Source organism: Sinocyclocheilus anshuiensis, unplaced genomic scaffold, assembly GCF_001515605.1.
Source record: "Sinocyclocheilus anshuiensis isolate Anshui unplaced genomic scaffold, SAMN03320099.WGS_v1.1 scaffold1280, whole genome shotgun sequence".
Lineage (NCBI taxonomy): Eukaryota > Metazoa > Chordata > Actinopteri > Cypriniformes > Cyprinidae > Sinocyclocheilus > Sinocyclocheilus anshuiensis.
Window position 1 is genome coordinate 471381 of NW_015546075.1, and position 18664 is coordinate 490044.

Consider the following 18664-nt stretch of genomic DNA (forward strand, 5'->3'; position numbering starts at 1 on the left):
AGAAGCTCACCCAGCTTTCCACACGTCTGCAAGCTTATGATGTAGCCTTGCCGAAATCTCTCATACCAGACCATGTGCCTCAATACGGTTCGTACCACCGACCAAGGATGGATTCTTCAGCAGCGCAGTTGAACCTCAGTGGACAGGCCGAGCCAGTCTCGACTGTGGAGCAGCTGCCCATTTATCAATGACATACTGTACATCAGGGTTCCTCAAATTCGATCCTAGAGGGCCGCTGCCCTGCAATGTTTAGCTCAAACCCTGATCAAACTCACCTACCTGTAATTTTCTAATGATCCTGAAGACCTTGATTAGCTTGCACAGGTGGGTTTGATCAAGGTTGGAACTAAACTCTGCAGGGCATTGGCCCTCCAAGACAAAGCTGAAAATCTGTTTACAAAAAAAACAATACATGGCAAAAAAATAAGATGCAGATGATTAACAATTACGAGCAATATACAGTGAACTAAATAATTGTGACTGGCATATATTACTCTTACTCAAAATATCCTCTCCTAATGGCCATAACAAGACTTATCAGTCAGGTACAGGTGAGCCAAGCACATATAACAGTGACTTTGTGAGGCCGGTGCATAAAGAGGCTGCTGCCTTTCGCGATGTGACCATAGGCTAATAAATATAGGTGAATATAACGGCGACGGGTCACTAGGATGGCTCATTTAACGGTAACGGATCGCCAGGTATGCGTAAAGCAGTGACAGGCAGACTCATATAGCAGTGTCCTGAATGGAAATATGTCACCCCAGCTGACTGTTATCCATCATCACCTGTACAAGTGAACACTGAGCATCGGCAGCTAATGAGGCGCATTTAAAGGCCAATTCACACCGCACCGACAAACGCCGACAGACACCAACAGACTAGTCAGTGTGTTACCCCTGTCGGCGTTTGTTGGCATTGGTCGGTGCGGTGTGAATTGGCCTTAAGTGGCGCTGGCGCAACTCCCCTCTTCAGTTGAATGGCTAGAGGAGGAGCTGTCAATCTAGGGGTGCATCTCAATCAGCTCCCGAATCAGTATATCGTGTACACGAATCCAGTCACTGGTAAGTACCCTGGCTCACTGCACAGTGGGACAGTGATTACTCAATTTCCGGCGACATGAATACGTACAACGCCAACAACATTGTAGAACGTCACCGCTGGAAATAATCAACAACAGGCAGGACCAATCTCTGTTTTTATTCTCTTTAAACATAACAGGTTCTTACAACATTTTAGCCAAATTTTAATTATAAATGTTAACTAGATGTGTTCATTACCTGACTAGTGATGTGTGTTTATGCTTAAATATACTTAAAAAAAGGTATGTCTTTTTAAATCTTATATCACGTGTCATTATATTTATCGAGTTGGCTTGTGTGGTTTATGTTTTGCGCTTCAGAAATGTGACATAATTTCCGGTAAGGAAGCATAGTGAGCATGCTCCCTGGTTTTTGCAGCACATTGTGGGATTTTTCAGGGAGCGTACGTTTCAGTGCACTGGAAGGATTTCGCGATTGAGACAGCCATTAAACAAGTGAACACTGAGCATCGGCAGCTAATGAGGTGCATTTAAAGGCCAATTCACACCGCACCGACAAACGCCGACAGACACCAACGGACTAGTCAGTGTGTTACCCCTGTCGTTTGTTGGCATTGGTCGGTGCGGTGTGAATTGGCCTTAAGTGGCGCTGGCGCAACTCCCCTCTTCAGTTGAATGGCTAGAGGAGGAGCTGTCAATCTAGGGGTGCATCTCAATCAGCTCCCGAATCAGTATATCGTGTACACGAATCCAGTCACTGGTAAGTACCCTGGCTCACTGCACAGTGGGACAGTGATTACTCAATTTCCGGCGACATGAATACGTACAACGCCAACAACATTGTAGAACGTCACCGCTGGAAATAATCAACAACAGGCAGGACCAATCTCTGTTTTTATTCTCTTTAAACATAACAGGTTCTTACAACATTTTAGCCAAATTTTAATTATAAATGTTAACTAGATGTGTTCATTACCTGACTAGTGATGTGTGTTTATGCTTAAATATACTTAAAAAAAGGTATGTCTTTTTAAATCTTATATCACGTGTCATTATATTTATCGAGTTGGCTTGTGTGGTTTATGTTTTGCGCTTCAGAAATGTGACATAATTTCCGGTAAGGAAGCATAGTGAGCATGCTCCCTGGTTTTTGCAGCACATTGTGGGATTTTTCAGGGAGCGTACGTTCCAGTGCACTGGAAGGATTTCGCGATTGAGACAGCCATTAAAATGTCCGACTCCCTGATCAGTGCCCTGACTACTGAACTAGGGAGCTGATTGAGACGCACCCTAGAACTAGTGGACCAATGATGACGTTTAAGCCCGCCCTGATTTACATGAAACTCTAACCGCAACATTTGGAAAAGCAAGCACAGAATGTGGAAACAAGAGCGAAGTGAAAAACAGCATAAGCATACAAAAAATAAAAATATGAGCAGAAAATGTCTGAGAGCACAAAAAACAGAGAAATATAACAAAGGAAAACATGATTTTGTGTGCAAGTCGAATAATTTTGCATTAATATTTCAGATTTCTGCAATATGTTTTTAAATGTGTTTAAAGTTTTGATTCATGCTTATTGTTTTTTTTTTTAAATGCATTATTACATTTTTGATTTACGCATATTATTTTTCCATCCGTGATCATTGTTTGCTATTCTAAACATTTTACTTTTATTTTTACATTTTGTGCAATATATTTTTACTTGCGTTTTTAAATTTTGGTTTCACGCTTATTATTATTTTTATCCGTGACTGCAATACCTCTGGTGGAAAATTGATCCCATACGGAACCTTTTATTCAATAATTGTTTCTGTGCGGACGGTTTTGGAAGGAGCACCGCTTAGGTCAGACGTTTCTGTAAATAATGCTCAATTCGGTGTTGAGATCATAGTTTTACATTTATCTAATCGGATTTCTAAGGCAATCTTCGCCATCAGGTAAGAACATTGATTTACGTTAAATTATTTTATCAAGCGTGTCCATTTTAGCACGCTAAAACATTTATGGCAAGCTATCACAAGTTTTATTCTCTGATCTTGTTGCCAACATAACCGATTTACAGAAACACGTACATAAAAACGCATCAAGGTATTAATGAAGTGCTCAACAGCCACAGCTAAATCGAATCTGGAAATTCTCCTGTGGAGCTGTCATTAGTTCTGCATTGAGTTCATCATGAATGTGAATCAAGGCACCGTGGGCAGTGATCCGGTGATACTCGCCACCGCTGGATATGACCATACCGTCAGGTTCTGGCAGGCTCACAGTGGCATCTGCACGAGAACCGTCCAGCACCAGGACTCTGTATCCTTCACGAGCAAGATACATAGCGTGACCTTTACCCCCTGTGAAAAAGAAGTGCTCTAACTGAACTGAATCTACACTTGTAGTGTATTTCAAATCTTAAAAGTATTTTTAAAAAATTTACCTGCAGATAATGTAATATTACAGAAATAAAAAGCAATTTAAGTATATTTTCAAGTTTTTTCAAGTCTTGTTAAACCCACTATCAAAAAGCGCATTTTGTAATAATGCCAGTTTAGAAGTTTTGGTAACACTTAATTTTAAAGTACATTTTAAATCATTATGTAATAATTTAATAATATTTGGTCATGCTTTTAAAAAGTACACTTATTTTGATGTTATGATTATGATACTAAAGCACATGTTAAAATACTTGATCATAATTTTAACTAAACTTTAAATATAATGCAACTTAATTGTTACAAATGTGTAATTACACATATATTTAAATACATGACATACAGGTTTTAGTAGAAATTACATAAAAATATATTTTTGTTACCATGAATGGTTGTAAATACATTTAGCAATACACTTTAACCATATTTCAAAGACAGTAGAAGTAATTATATTTACTTTAAATTACATTTAAAAATGTACTGAAGTCCTACCTAAGTGGGTCAAAAGGCACACTTAAGTGTAACTAATTGCATTCCATTTACATTAAAAATAAACAATTTTCATTTAATTGCAAGCAACATTTTTTGAAGTATATGATCTTCATAATAATAAGGACTCTTTTCTAAAGTGTACTTTTTTCACAAGGAACTGCTGGTACATCCTGTACAGGATTAGTGAGTTTATTTAGGTGCACAAAATACCTTAAAGATGCTTAACTCAAACACCAGCAGGTAAATTCCCTTGAAGTGACACCTGATAGGAGCATGATTGCTGCTGCTGGTAAGTTCAGCATGTGCCTCATTATGTATAAAGCTATAAATTATGCAAGCAGTATTTTTCTTTCATCTCTGTCTGCATAGTTTTCACACTGTACTTTTTTCTTGCATTTCAGGTTATCAACACATACGCATGTATGACTTAAACTCAAATAATCCAAACCCTGTGATCAATTACGACGGTGTCAGCAAGAACATCACGTCTGTTGGCTTCCATGAGGATGGGCGGTGGATGTACACGGGTGGAGAAGACTGCATGGCTCGCATCTGGGACCTGAGGTAATGAATGCTGTCTGCTGTGAATAGAAAGGCTGTTTGTAGATGTGTTTCTTGAAGGGGTCATAGGATGCTACATGCACTTTTACAAGTTGTTTGAACTGAAATGTGTGTTGGCAGTGTCTGTACACAACCACCCTAAAATTATAAAAATCCACCCGGTGTTTTTTTTTTTAATCTGCTCAGATTTTTACCCCTTTCTCAAATCGAGCCGATCTCAGATGCCTGTCTGTGTGACGTCACAAAAACAGGCCCCTCCCACGATAGCTTGATTGACAGTAGCGCTTCAGCACAGACTGGACTGGTGTCTTACCTTAGACCCGCCCTGGTTGGATGTAATAATGAACATAGCAGTTGTCATTTACTCCCGAAATCTGAGCCGCTGAAGACACCGTGGATTAACTTACGTTTGTTTTTGAAGGGAATGCGCCCCCGATCTACATAAATGCATCTAATATTCGCGCGAATCATTTGTAATCCAGCTTCACCTACAGAAGAAGTGAGTGTAAGGTTTTTTAAATGAATCTTTGCAAATCGCCTTTCCTAATAATGTGCTAATTAGCAAGTTTCATGATGAATGAACCCCTTTAAAGTACTGTTTTCATTCAGGTCAAGGAATCTACAGTGCCAAAGAATATTTCAAGTCAATGCACCTATTAATTGTGTGTGTCTTCATCCCAATCAGGTCAGTTGGATAATATTTGTATTATCTGCTACTCCTGCTCACAAGCAAACCAATAAAAAAAAAAAAGTATATATATTTTTTCTGAATGTATTTGCTGTAGGCTGAATTAATTGTTGGGGACCAAAGTGGTGTTATCCATATCTGGGATTTGAAAACAGACCACAATGAACAGCTCATCCCAGAGCCAGATGTGTCCGTCAATTCAGTCCATATCGATCCTGATGCCAGTTATATGGCTGCAGTCAACAGCTCGGTCAGTAACCAATAACAATCATTAAACAACCTTCAATATTTCACACTGCTAATGAGGTTGTGCTAATGTGTACTGCATATATTCATATTGTATCAGAATCAAATATAGTTCATTTGTTTTTGACTGTAGGGCAACTGTTATGTGTGGAATTTGGCTGGAGGAATCGGCGATGAGGTGACACAACTGATACCTAAGACCAAGATCCCTGCTCACAAACGCTACTCATTACGCTGCAAATTCAGCCCAGACTCCACGTAAGTGTCTTACAAAAAGCTAAACTGAGGAACAGGGAGAGATCAGTGAAAATCTTTTACAGTTATTATACAAATCAGTGCATCGATTTTTTCAACTCTTTGCTAGATTGTTGGCCACATGCTCTGCTGACCAGACCTGTAAAATCTGGAGAACCTCCAACTTCTCTCTGATGACAGAGTTGAGTATAAAGAGTAACAACCCAGGAGAGACGTCCCGAGGCTGGATGTGGGATTGTGCCTTCTCTGGAGATTCACAATACATAGTTACAGGTGAACATACACAACATTCACAGTTCAAATGTTTTACTAATATGAGAAGATCATAAGTTTACATGACCATTACAGAATCTTTGGTCCCACTTTATATGAGGTGTCTTCAATAGGATAGTTCACCCGAAAGTGAAAATTCTGTAATCATTTAATCACCCTCAAGTTGTTCCAACCCTGTATGAGTTTCTTTCTTCTGTTGACTACAGAAGAAGATATTTTGAAGAATATTGGTAACCAAACAGTTGATGGCAGCCATTGACTTCCATAATATGGAAAAAAAATACTATTGAAATCAATGTCTACCATCGACTGTTTGATTACCAATATTTTACAAATTATCGTCTTTCGTGTTCAATAAAAGAAAGAATCTCATGGGTGAGTAAATGATGACAGAATTTTTGGGCGAACTATCCCTTTAACTACTCTGTACTTCTGTCAAAAATAATGGTACAATGTACTTATTGTGTTCATGTTGTATTGCAAAACACTTTTGCTGCTATTGAGGTAGGATGCATATAACTTTTACAGTCCTGTTCATTGTAGTACTTACAGTAACTGGGTAATAACTAGGTAGTAACCCTGGCTTGAACCTACCCCAAAACCTAATCTATCCATGTAGTTACTCAGTACTTTCTTGAATAAGTACACTGTACAGTAAGCACACGTACTGTAAAATAAACTTTTGTGCTATGTTTAGGTTTAAATGAGGATAATGGCTTTGTAATTACAGATGTTTCTACAGATATTACAGATTTAGTTACTTGCAGGTATTTTTTAAAATAAAACTACATGTTTGTAAGTGCATTGTATCAGATTATTAATTTAAATGCTAGTAAATTATAGTAAAAGAAATCAAATGGGTCTGAATCTGCTTGAGCATCAATAACATCCTTTTGTGATGATCGAGCATCAGTCCCTGTCATGTTGCTATCAGTAGAATCTTGTGAAGAATTCCTGTTTAAAAGTTTATGTATTTTTCAACTGATTTTCAGCCTCCTCAGATAACCTTGCACGTCTGTGGTGTGTGGAGACCGGAGAGATCAAACGGGAGTACAGCGGCCATCAGAAGGCCGTGGTGTGTTTGGCCTTCAATGACAGTGTGCTTGGATAGTATGCAGAAGAAGCTCATTCTGCTGTGACAGCCATAGCTGTCACAACACCTGACATTTGCATCTCATATCCATGCTCATGGTATTCAATGGACTGAATATGAATACATGTGCAAAAATCAAAGTTTATGGTTTGGCTTAATGGTTATGATGATGTCTAAATGTTGTATCCTTATCGTAGCAAATTCAATGTTAGGATACATGTACTCAGTTTTTGTATGCACACACAAGTTTTGTCAATAAACGTTATGGTAACTTGTATTTAGCTTTTGATTATTATCTAGACATCACTGAATTTATTCCATTCTTGAATTAAATACTCATTCAAATATATGAATGTTTGAACACAATGGTGCTTTATTGTTGACCAGCAGTGTTTCCCATTACTCTTCTGCATCAGGTTACAAGAGATACGAGCTGGAGTGAGCTTTAGAGCCAAGTCATGTTCAAACGCCACTGGAAAGATGGGGCTAAATACAAGAGAGGATGAAGATAAGGATTTAGCAGATAATCACAAGATGGTTCCGCCTTCATTGCCAGATTAAATATGGCATTTGTGTAGCCTCTCCAGATGCTTTTATTGATGTGAACGCATTTGTTTGTTTCCCTGGCGTGTGCTGGTACACCGTCAGTGGAATGTCACTCTGGCAAGTAGTAGAAGCACACAGAAACACAAATGTTGCTGGGAAAGCAGATGTCAATGCAGAAATAAATAAGTCTTTGTTTCCCGGGACCTTCAGGAAAAAGAAAGGAAAGAAATCTCAAGGTTCTTATTTCTTTGGATTTGCCGATGACAATCATAATCAATGTCCTGTTCCTCGTTCATGCTCTGCTGGTTGCAACTCTAAAAAAGGTCACAACTCTATCTCACTGCACTATTGGATTAGGTTTCTAGCACACTGCTCTTTAAAGAGCAACTCGGCATGTTCTTGGCTTGTTACGCAATGTTTCCTGTACATTCCCTTGTCACAAAAATAAATTCATGCAATGTTTAAACATTTATTTAAAGGAATATTCTGGGTTCAGTACAATTTTAGCTCAATACAGCATTTTTGGCATTATATTGATTAGCACAAAAGTTATTTTCCTTCTTTAAAAAAAAGTGAGGCACTTACAGTAGACATGAATGAGGCCAATTTGTAAATGTTAAATTACTCTGTAGTATAGCAACAAGATACAGTATAAACTATATGCAATTTAACATGACCAGTGTAAAACTATCTAAATGTACAACTTAAATCTTAATCTTACAACTTAATTGTAATGCAAAACTGCTTTACAAATGATTTAAATATTAACGCAAACATCTTAACGCATTAAATAATATAAAAGTTGTAACAAGAACTGTGAACTGTGTTTAAATGCCTAAAATAATATGCCGTACGTTTCTGCTTTTAAAACCTCCAAAAATCAGCCCCTTTCACACTGCCTGTTATGGGAACCTTGTCTTTTGTGGTAATCGGAAAAAAAGAAAAAAAATATTATATATATATTACCTCCTTCAAAAGTTTGGGGTTGGTAAGATTTTTTAAAAAGTTTTTGATAAAAGTTTCCTTTGCATTAATTTTTCACCAGTCTTCAGTGTCACATGATTCTTCAGAAATCATCCTAATATGCTGATTTGGTGTTCAAGAAAAATTTAAAAAATAGTGCTGCCTAATACTTTTGTGAAAACATAAGTACAGTTTTTTTCAGGATTCTGTGATGAATAGAAAGTTTAAAAGACGGCATTTATTTTAAATATAAAACTTTTGTAACATTATAAATGTCTTTACTGTCACTTTTGATCAGTTTAGTTTAACAGAATGTAATACTGACATACTCTTACCATCAGATCTTCTAGTCCAGTACACAGAGGCCTGCTGACAGAGGGACTGAAGAGGTTCTTGAAGGGTGGAAGCGTCCACACGGCTGCTGGACAGCACTCCCAAAAACTCGGTGTGTTTTTCAGTCTGATTTCCCACCACCCAGACCTGACGAACCTGTGAGAATCATGACATATCTCACTGTGTATCATCGCCGACTAAATTATCCTCTAATGGTGTGATACAGACTCACTATAGCTGGTCCTGTGTGAACGCATATACTGTATAACTCCCGATCGTATAATTGTGTCTTGAGGGGTTTAAGTCTGTCCTCTAGTACAAAAGGCATTTGTAATTACACCACTTACACTCCTCTGAGAGATCAGATAGACACTTGTTAAAGCAGAGTAATGGCAGTTTATGCTTCTCAATAGCTTATTGTGCACCAAAAATTGGAAATCTTTTTCAAAAGGCTATTGACCACGGATCGAGTTTCCAAAAACTTTTCTAATGGCTTTAATCAAACGCAATGATGCAAAAATCTCAACTGAGACCAAGATTTTAAGTGGTCAGCGATACTTATCGGTTCATCAACCCATCCCGCTCTGCACAGATCATAACCCAGCGCATGAATCAACTTAAGTGCTGAGAGAAGTGTGTCCAACACAGGTCTCTGCTCTATTTGCGGGAGGGAGCTCTGTCTTTCCAGTAGTGACTTATAAGAGGAAAAAGCCAACAGAGTGGCCATTGTGCACCCTGTGGTCCCATCCTGTAATGCGATCCAGCCAAGGTGGATCAGATGGTCTGTGGAATTCGGACTCGGCTACACTAAAGCCCTCCTGAGCTGGTGCGGTCCATTACTCCCTTTCTGGAGTCACGGAGGAGAAAGCAGCCAAAAGAGCTCTCTAATCTACCTAAGAGCACTGGGGTAGTGCCGCGTTCAAGTGTCAGTCAATTTGCCAGCCACCTTTATGTTTTAGGTACATATGGTGCATAAGGTCTCAAAAAGCTGCTGCGTCCAAAAGAACGAGATCCAGTTAAATACACCAAAGCAATCCTCATTCATTTGGTAAAAATAGGATACTTGACAGTTTATTCCTGTGAGGCAAAGGTGAGTTTTCATTTTCCAGTGTCACATGATCCTTCAGGAATCATTCTAATATGCTGATTTGATAACATTTCTTATCTTTATCAATATTAAAAAAGCAGCATTGCCTAATATGTTGTGGAATCCATTATACTGTTTTTTTCCCCCTATTCTTTGATAAATAAAACATTTAAAACAGCATTTCTTTGAAACAGAAATCTTTTGTTACATTGTAACATGATTTACTGTCACTTTTGTTTAATTTAATGCATCTATGCTGAATAAAATATTAATTTCTTTCATAATAATAATAATAATCTTATTGACCCAAACTTTTGAATAGTACACTCTCAAAAATAAAGGTTCTTTACTGGCATCTATAGTTCCATGAAAAACCTTTAACATTCATGGAACCTTTCCACTGGACAAAAGGTTCTTTATAATGGAAAAATGTGCTTTAGATACTTAAAATGTTCTTCACACTAAGAAAAGAAATGGTTATTTTAAGAAATTTTCTTTGAGGAACCCAAGATTCTGACATGGCATGACTGTATGAAAAAAAAAAACCTTTTGGAACCTTTATTTTTAAGAGTGTAGTGTATATATTTAATATAATGTAATATTGTAAGATTAGTTTTCCATAATCACACCATCTGATCTTCTGGTCCAATACAAAAAATAGGAGACTCAACAAGCAGAAATCCTTTACCTGTTGCTCTGACTTGTTCAGTTGAGATTGCACATTCTCGTAATCCAAACTTTCCATCCGGCGAAGAAAGCAGCTGTCCTGATTGTCAGGTTTATAGCATACCAACCCCTGAGGGAGAGTGATAGAGAAATGTAACTGAGCTTTAGAGGAAAATCCTAATCCGTAGAGAAAGGAAAGGGCCTTACATGTCTCATGTCAAAAAGCACTATGGAGGTGTGGTTGATATGGGAAGTCACAGAGTAGGTCACTACACTGTTGTGCTTGTCAATCAAAGCCGACTGATTGATCAAGTCACCCATGTGATTGGGAATTCTGATAACCTGCAATGCGCAGAAGTTTCATTTTCAGTGCAAACGTTTAAAGCAAGACACCACAGGTGATACAATATCAGAATACTTTCCCTGTTGATTAATCACAGTACATTAAGAGCAAACCCCTCTGTAAAACACTTAGGAATATAGATAGGAATGAAACAGGAAAGTCTGGTGTATGTAAGTGCTACTGAAATGAAGATTTCTGACTCAGTCCATGAGGAAAATTTTCTTTCCACTAGTATGAGAGAAGACAAGCTATAAAAGCAAAATAACCCAAAATCCCAAACTGGCCAGTGCATGGGCAGAAAAAGCAATGGTTTTACCGGTGTCTTGCCTTAAAAATGCTTGAAAATACGAAATGCCTGGACTCTTACTTGTGTTTTGTGCTCTAGCCCTAGATGTGCGGCCACACCGAGAGCGATGATAACAATGAGCAGCATGGCAGCAATACTGCCCCAGAGAGCTTTGTGAGGAACCCTGGAGGAGCTCATGGGACCACAGTGCTAGAAAATCCAAACACACATCCATCTCCCTCCGAGTTACATTTAAGGCACATTCACATTAAAGAATATTTATGGATTGTAAGCAAGCCATAAAACACAGCTAAGCAAAACACAAACTGGCATATTTCTGCAATAATCTAAAGTATGTGTACTGCTAATGGAAAACAGCAATGAACTCTCACCATGTTCTGTGTGTCCTCCAGATTGGCTTCTGAATGCTTCCAGCACCTCAACATTCTGCCGTTTTGCTTCTCCTCACAGTACCCGCCTTACTTCTTTCTGTGTAAGACAATGTTCATGACTGAGACTGACCAGTGTTGCCTGCAGTATAGGTGTCTAACTCCTTCTGCCATCCTCTGCCCCCCACCTCTTGCCTCACACCAGGTAGTCCAACCCACTGGCTGACAACCCCATACCAGACAATAGACAAAGGGGACAGGTAGATCGGCACTGTGGACAGGGCTTTTCGTCGCAGAGCCAGTTTTTAAGGCATCGACTGGCCATGCCCTTAGGATGCTGACTGACCAAGGTGACTTTAATAACTTCAGAGGTGGTTATAGTGAGAAAACTGAAGTGCAGTCTCATTACAGGGAACACCAAAATTAAAACTGTGTCATCATTTACTCACTCTCATGTCATTCCAAAACTGTGTGACCTTCTTTCTTCCGGGAAAGTGAAATAAGACATTTTGATGAATGTTGATAACCAGACAGTCTTCAAAATATAATTTCTCAAAATATCGTCTTTTATGTACCCCTGAAGAAAGTAAGTTTAGATTGATGTAAGGGTGAGTAAATGATCACAGAATTTGCATCCCTTTTAAGTACAATATTTAGAAAAAGTAGTACACTTTTCATTAACAATTCTTATTTATTTGTTCAGTCAAGCAAAATGAACACTTTGTTCAAACCATGGCGAGAAGTAAAATCCTACCAGGTTTATGGGTTAGTTAGTGAGTGACAAAGCTATTAAATGCAAAATATAATTGAAAATATTCATAATATTCTCTCATTCTTTATGTTACAAGTACAGTGAATTAACAGTACATAACTGAACAAGTACTTCTGATAAAATAAATACAAACAGCACAATTTAGAGGGTCACTTGTTTTGTAGCACCAGAGTATTACTGGCTAGAAAACACAAGTATTACAAATGACTTTTTTTTTTAGACAAAATAAAAACAGTAACACTAAAATAAAAACGTATTGCCCTTATATTATCTAAAATAAAAATAGTGGGTTATTTAAAAAAGAGGTAGGCCAGTTTGAAATGAAGCCTTGATGACAGTAAATCATACTGCATACATGTAGAGATGAACAATTTCTATTAAACCTATTTAGATTAACTATAATATTAAAATACTGGTACCCATATATTGATAAATATTCTCTATTAAAGTGGGTGAAATCCAAGTAAACACTGACTATGTTTGTAGTGCAGGTAAAATATCAGCAATGCTGTCTATATAGTAGTCAGGCACCATTTTTTGCTGATGTGGACATTCGCTCTTCTGGTTTGCCTCGGCTTCTGCTACAGTAGAAACTCCTGTAAGGGTCAGCAAGGTCTTCAGGCCACAGTTTGAGCCTAGCATGATGTCAGTGTCCAGTCTATCTCCGACCATCAGACACCTCTCAAGGTCCAGACCGAGCTGGCTGGCCACACACTCGAACATGAAGTTGCTGGGTTTTCCGACCACTTGAGCTTGGCGTTGTGCAGCGGTCTCTACCGCCCTTAGGAGGCACCCTGTCCCTGTAGACAAGCGGAAGACAAGGTCGTTGTGATAACACGCCATTCAGGCAATACATACAGTATTTGTGATGTCATTCATATCTGTTTACCCGGGACCGCTTTGCCTCCCTCCAGAGGCAGCCTCGTGTCCGTGTTAGTTCCCACGAACTGACAGTCGGGGTTACAAAGGTACTGCAGAGCTCTATTGAGCTTCATGTAACTGAAATGTTCATCAAAACTGACCAATACAGCTTGGACCTCCTTATCGAGAGGAACATTCGCCCAGTCTTTCTGAACTCCTGAGACGGGGTCAGGTCCCACACCGACCGGCCGGATTCCCACGTCCTCGAGCTCCTGTCTCATCGCATTGCTCCCAATTAAATAGACTTTTCCGTCGAGTTTACATACATTTTTGAGGTACACCGCCGAGCAGTACACTGTCCCGAACACCTCGTCTGCGGTGGCATCGAAACCGAGCTTGCCTAATTTATCCGCGTACATTTGTCGGGTTTTCGTGCTGTTGTTTGTTACAAAAAACACCCGTTTTCCGTTTTTCTTCAGTGAACTGATAACCTCAGGGGCTCCGGGGATAGCTTGGTCCCCTCTCCATATTACGCCGTCGCAGTCAAATAGTACACAGTCAATCGAGTCCAGTAACTGTCTACTCAGAGCAGCAGTCAGTTGCGTACATTTAGATGCAGCCATTCTTCAAGTTACTCTCGTCCTCAAAGCAATCTTCTTTCTTGTCCTCGGTCCGTCCTAAAATAACCTAACCCTAACCTCTCTACGAATTGTCGGCTGACTAGCTTATGTCAGAATGACATGGAACTGGAAATTACTAGTTGCGGCACATTACCTTGTACAAGTGATTCATTTGTTTGACATTGTACGTGACGTTTTATACTAGTAAGGCACTTCCGCACGGGTTAAAGGGCCAGTGACCCTAATAAAATGGAATGAAGTAGACCTTCGTCCAAGTAACTTAGGCGCCATTTAAAAAAAATTTTTTTGAACGAAAACGGGGCTGTGAGGAAAACGTGTATTTTACTCTTATAGTGTTGAAGGGATGACTTATTCTTGTAGAGCAAAACCCGGAAACAAGTTAGCATTTTAGCACTTCCGGTTCCATCGTCCCGAATTTGATAGGTTTTTGGTTAAATGCCTGAAATAAGGTCTGTGGTTAACACAAGCTCAAGATATTTTTAAGTCTTATTCTGTGACATAAAATACATAATTATTTGTGATTTTATGTAAAGCTTTTACTTGTCTTGAAAAAGGCGGTTTTTAACAAGTGGCTAAATGGGACTACAGAGATTGTCGGGGACGGGGACATTAAGCATTAAAGTCTTTTTTAAAGTTTTTTTTTTTTTGTTAAAGACATAAAGAGTTGTCAGAAATTTAGTGATGGTGATGTATGTTAAAGTCATGCGAATGGTGTAGTTTGTTTATAGCCCACATTTAGCTTTTACTTCTGGGGATTGCATTGAGTCTTCAAAATTCATAAACGTTGTGTTCATTTGTGAAGATTATCATGATGAACAAAACACAGAGCTTTTATTGGTCGCGGCTTCTTTTTTTTTAAAGAAAAATCCAAATGCCAGTGGAAAAATCTGGTTAGGTTTTTGTTGAGGGAACCAGGGTGATGCTAACTTCTATGCTAACTTTTGCATTTTTATGGGAAAAAAAACTGAAGGTTAAAGATAACGATCAGGATGTTACCCCTGTTGGTTTTGTTGGGATCGATCTTTGGAAGATTCTGTATTCTTCAGGAAGGAGCATAAGGTGAAAGTGATAATTTGACTCATTTGATTAATCTGAGAAGATAATTCAAATATTTCATAAACATAAAACTGTTATCTCCCTAAAATCATTTTATTCACCACCTCGGAAGTGGATAAAGAGCTTTGGATGTATCAAGCTAAAGACCTGATTAACTTTAACCTGCAGTTTTTCCCCATAATAAAAATGTTGCGAAATCCTCCCTAAATTGCAATGCTCTCCTAAATGCATAATGAAAATTGATACGCAAGGTAAAAGTAGCATTTTCATTTCAATGTATTTTTTAACTTTTTTAATTAGAACTCCAGGCATCCTCTCCTGTTCATTTTATTCTTCTTATGTCCAACACAGTCCCATGGCAATTCGTAACTACTTTATGTTTTGCTGAATTAGTGGCTAATATGTATAAATTCGTACAATCTCATTTGTACGTTTTCATATGATCTGCTTATGCCCCATTGACGGTTAAGGTTCAGTGGGTTATGGGTGGACCTTTGCTTACTTTTTTCTAAAAATCATGTGAGTAATTTAATATGAGATCGTACTAATTCATACAAAATCACAACCTCATAAAATACACATTTATAATGAGACTGGATTTTGCAGTCCCTGATGACAGAGACCTTGACCAGATATTGAAATTATACCTCGGGAGGATGCTGTACAAAACAAAGTAATACAATGACACATGTGGAAAGATAAACTGTGGAAATTATGGTGCAGCAGTGACAGTAAACTTTGCTGTAATAGGGTAGCAGATTCTATGGATGAGATGGCAGGAACCTTTGAGTTGGCCAAGAACCAGGTACCATATTGTGGAAGAAAAGGGGTAACAGAGAGCTATGTTTGGTGCAGCCAAGAGGTTTATTCTACATTTATTTAAATATACAGTGCCTTGTGAAAGTATTCATACCCCTTCATTTTTTTTCACATTTTGTTATGTTGCTGTCTTATGTTAAAATACTTTAAATTACTTTTTCCCCCCACATCAATCTACACTCCATACACCATAATGGCAAAGCAAAAAACAGGTTTTTAACATCTTTGCAAATTTGTTAAAAATAAAAAAACGTAAAGGATCCCATTGCATAAGTATTCATACCCTTATCTGGGACAGTTGGAATGTAGCTCAGGAGCATTCATATTGCTTGTAGATGTGAAGTTAACCTGTGGCAAATTCAATTGAATGGATATTATTTGGAAAGGCACATACCTCTCAATAAAAGGTCTAACAACTGAAAATGCGTATCAGAGCAAAAACCAAGCCCTGAGGTCAAAAGAACTGCCTGTAGAGCTCAAAAACAGGATTGCATCAAGCCACACATCTGGGGAAGAGTTCAGAAAAAATTCTGCTGCATTGAAGGTTTGCAGAAGCATGTAGTCTCCATTACTCTTGGAAGAAGTTTGAAACAACCAGGACTGTTCCTAGAGCTGGCCTCCTGGCCAAACTGAGCAATGAATGGAGAAGGGTTATGGTTAGACTGGTGTAAGAAAAAGTGAAGACGTCGAAGATCTTGATGGAGAATAACTTTTATTACAGAATAGTAGTGACAAAGTACAGGCAGCACTTCGGATTCAGCGGAGTCAGAATGAACCCCGAACATCCTAAGCTCAATCATTTTATACTGTATTACGTTCATCTTCCCGCTCAACATGTAAATTAAGTTTCGTTTTAAATGTAAATTGCGGATGACAATGAAAGTGATAGCTGATGCTCTTGGCCCAAAAGAAGCATCACATCCACTCCCTTACACAAATTACACCTCCCTTCCAGGGCAGGTGACCAGTGGCGGTGTAGCCCTGCCTTAGGTCGTCCCCCTCTGGCCAAAGGAGAATCTTACCCGTCATTGGGTCTACACCTCATGCACACTGGTTACAACTCCGTTTCATTTGAGCAAAATTATCACAGGGTTTTTTTTGCATGGGGGCTGAAACCTGTGCTTTTGTGAATGATTCCCCTAACTGACATTAATATACTTGGAAGGTTTTGAGCCCAATTGGGACCATTTTCTAACACCATTTTTTTCAAAGCTGTCTTTAATGTTCTGTTCAATCTTTCTACCCCTCCTGAAGATTGTGGATGCTGGGCTATGTGAAGTTGATGCTTTATTCCCGGTATTTTTGCAAGGTCTTGTAAGGTCCGCGCACATGGCCCAAAAGAAGGTATCCAGTGGCGGATGAAGGTCTCTTGCATGTTCGGTCTTTTCAGCGCGCCATGATAATTAAGCTCTTTGTAGAGAAAGGAGCATAGTTTAAAACACAATTTGGAGTGGAAGCTGGGTCGAGGCAGACTATAATTTCTTACACTGGTGACCAAGAACCTGATGGCCACTCTAGTTGAGCTCTATGATCATATGTGGAGAGATAGTAGAAACCTACAGAAGGACAAACATCACTGCCCTGGGCTTGAACCCAATCAAACATTTCTGGAAAAACCTGAAAATGTGCATCTGCCCCATCCAACCTAACAGAGCTTGAGAGGTGAAGAGGTGAGGACAAGAATGGCAGATAATTGCCAAATGCTGATGTGCAAAGCTTGTCACATCAATTTTTAACAAAAACATTGGTAAAATGTCTATGTAGGAAAAGTAATAGATTAATTTTTGACAAGAGTGCACCTCAAAAATAGACATCATAACAGGAGTTCTGACCTTTGTCAAAAAAAGTCTTCTTTGTTGCCTTTTTCTCTATCACACTTTAGAAATCATCAGAAATTATATATCAATTGAAAACTTTAAATCTCAAAATTCATCCTTTGAAACCCATTTTAAAATCAAACATTGCATTACCATGAAAATGGTACATCAATATCATGTTACAAAATGTTTTCGTTCATGAATTATAAAAATTTCATGCACTTTCATGTCTAGGTTCACAGTTGTCAGTTGACAGTTAAGGGGTTATGCAATGTACTTATTTATTTGTTATTTTTTTATAAATTTAAAAAGTTTTGAACATTCTTTTTTTGCTGTGTCATTATGGTGTGTAGAGTGTAGATTGATGTGGAAAAAAATTAATTTAAAGTAGTTTAACATAAGGCAGCAACATAAAAAAAAACGTGAAAAATGAAGGGGTATGAATACTTTCGCAAGGCACTGTAAATAATAATAATAATAATATATACAGTCATGGCCAAAAGTTTTGGCAGTGACATAAATTTTGTGTTTTGCAAAGTTTACAGGACTCATGGTAGCGTTCACCTTTTCTTCTCCGAACAATCGATTTTCCAGATGTCCCAAACAGTCGGAAGGGAGCTCCATCAGAGAAAATAACTTTGCACCAGTCTTCTGCTGTCCAATCCTTATACTTCCTGCAGAATTTCAGTCTGTCCTTGAAGTTTTTCTTGGAGAGAAGTGTCTTCTTTGCAGCCCTTCTTGACATCAGGCCGTTGTCCAAAGGTCTTGGCCTCACTGTGTGTGCAGATGCAGATGCTCTCACACCAACCTGCTGCCATTCCTGAGCAAGCTCTGCACTGTTGGTGACACGATTCCATAGCTGACTCCTCAGGAGGAGACGGTCCTGGTGCTTGCTGGACTATCTGGGACGTCCTGAAGACTTCACTGCAGTTGAACCTCTCTCCTTGAAGTTCTTGATGATCCGGTAAATGGTTCTTTCAGGTGCAATATTCTTTGTAGCAATTTCCTT

At 38.6% G+C, this 18664-nt stretch overlaps 3 protein-coding genes across 5 annotated transcripts in view; 1 reads left to right on the forward strand and 2 right to left on the reverse strand.

The window, feature by feature from the left end:
- The first annotated feature begins 2857 nt into the window (after nucleotides 1-2857).
- On the forward strand, nucleotides 2858-7373 carry LOC107699873 (target of rapamycin complex subunit lst8). Of its 2 annotated transcripts, none has more exons than XM_016501289.1 (9): nucleotides 2858-2982; nucleotides 3108-3349; nucleotides 4198-4249; nucleotides 4362-4524; nucleotides 5131-5206; nucleotides 5307-5459; nucleotides 5589-5713; nucleotides 5820-5983; nucleotides 6976-7373. In XM_016501289.1, exons 2-9 carry the CDS (start codon nucleotides 3221-3223, stop codon nucleotides 7092-7094), a joined length of 981 nt encoding a protein of 326 aa, XP_016356775.1. In that variant the 5' UTR covers nucleotides 2858-2982; nucleotides 3108-3220; the 3' UTR covers nucleotides 7095-7373. The 2 variants fall into 2 exon arrangements, with proteins under 2 accessions (XP_016356775.1, XP_016356776.1); XM_016501290.1 differs by having other exon boundaries at nucleotides 3156-3349.
- A 77-nt stretch (nucleotides 7374-7450) lies between these two features.
- On the reverse strand, nucleotides 7451-12024 carry LOC107699874 (BRICHOS domain-containing protein 5-like). The gene is made up of 6 exons (XM_016501291.1): nucleotides 11693-12024; nucleotides 11382-11510; nucleotides 10879-11013; nucleotides 10694-10801; nucleotides 8921-9074; nucleotides 7451-7826 (listed from the first exon to the last, which is right to left on the reverse strand). Exons 1-6 carry the CDS (start codon nucleotides 11744-11746, stop codon nucleotides 7732-7734), a joined length of 675 nt encoding a protein of 224 aa, XP_016356777.1. The 5' UTR covers nucleotides 11747-12024; the 3' UTR covers nucleotides 7451-7731.
- A 336-nt stretch (nucleotides 12025-12360) lies between these two features.
- Nucleotides 12361-18664, reverse strand: part of LOC107699876 (glycerol-3-phosphate phosphatase-like) — a 19681-nt gene continuing 13377 nt past the window's right edge. The window contains exons 2-4 of one of the 2 annotated variants that reach the window (XM_016501294.1): nucleotides 14786-14791; nucleotides 13351-14046; nucleotides 12361-13261 (exon numbers count right to left, since the gene is read on the reverse strand). In XM_016501294.1, the coding sequence (XP_016356780.1) occupies nucleotides 12936-13261; nucleotides 13351-13945 (921 nt within the window). In that variant the 5' untranslated portion in view covers nucleotides 13946-14046; nucleotides 14786-14791 and the 3' untranslated portion in view covers nucleotides 12361-12935. Of the gene's footprint in view, nucleotides 13262-13350; nucleotides 14116-14785; nucleotides 14792-18664 lie in introns of those variants that run through there. The other variant, XM_016501293.1, reaches the window with a different exon arrangement.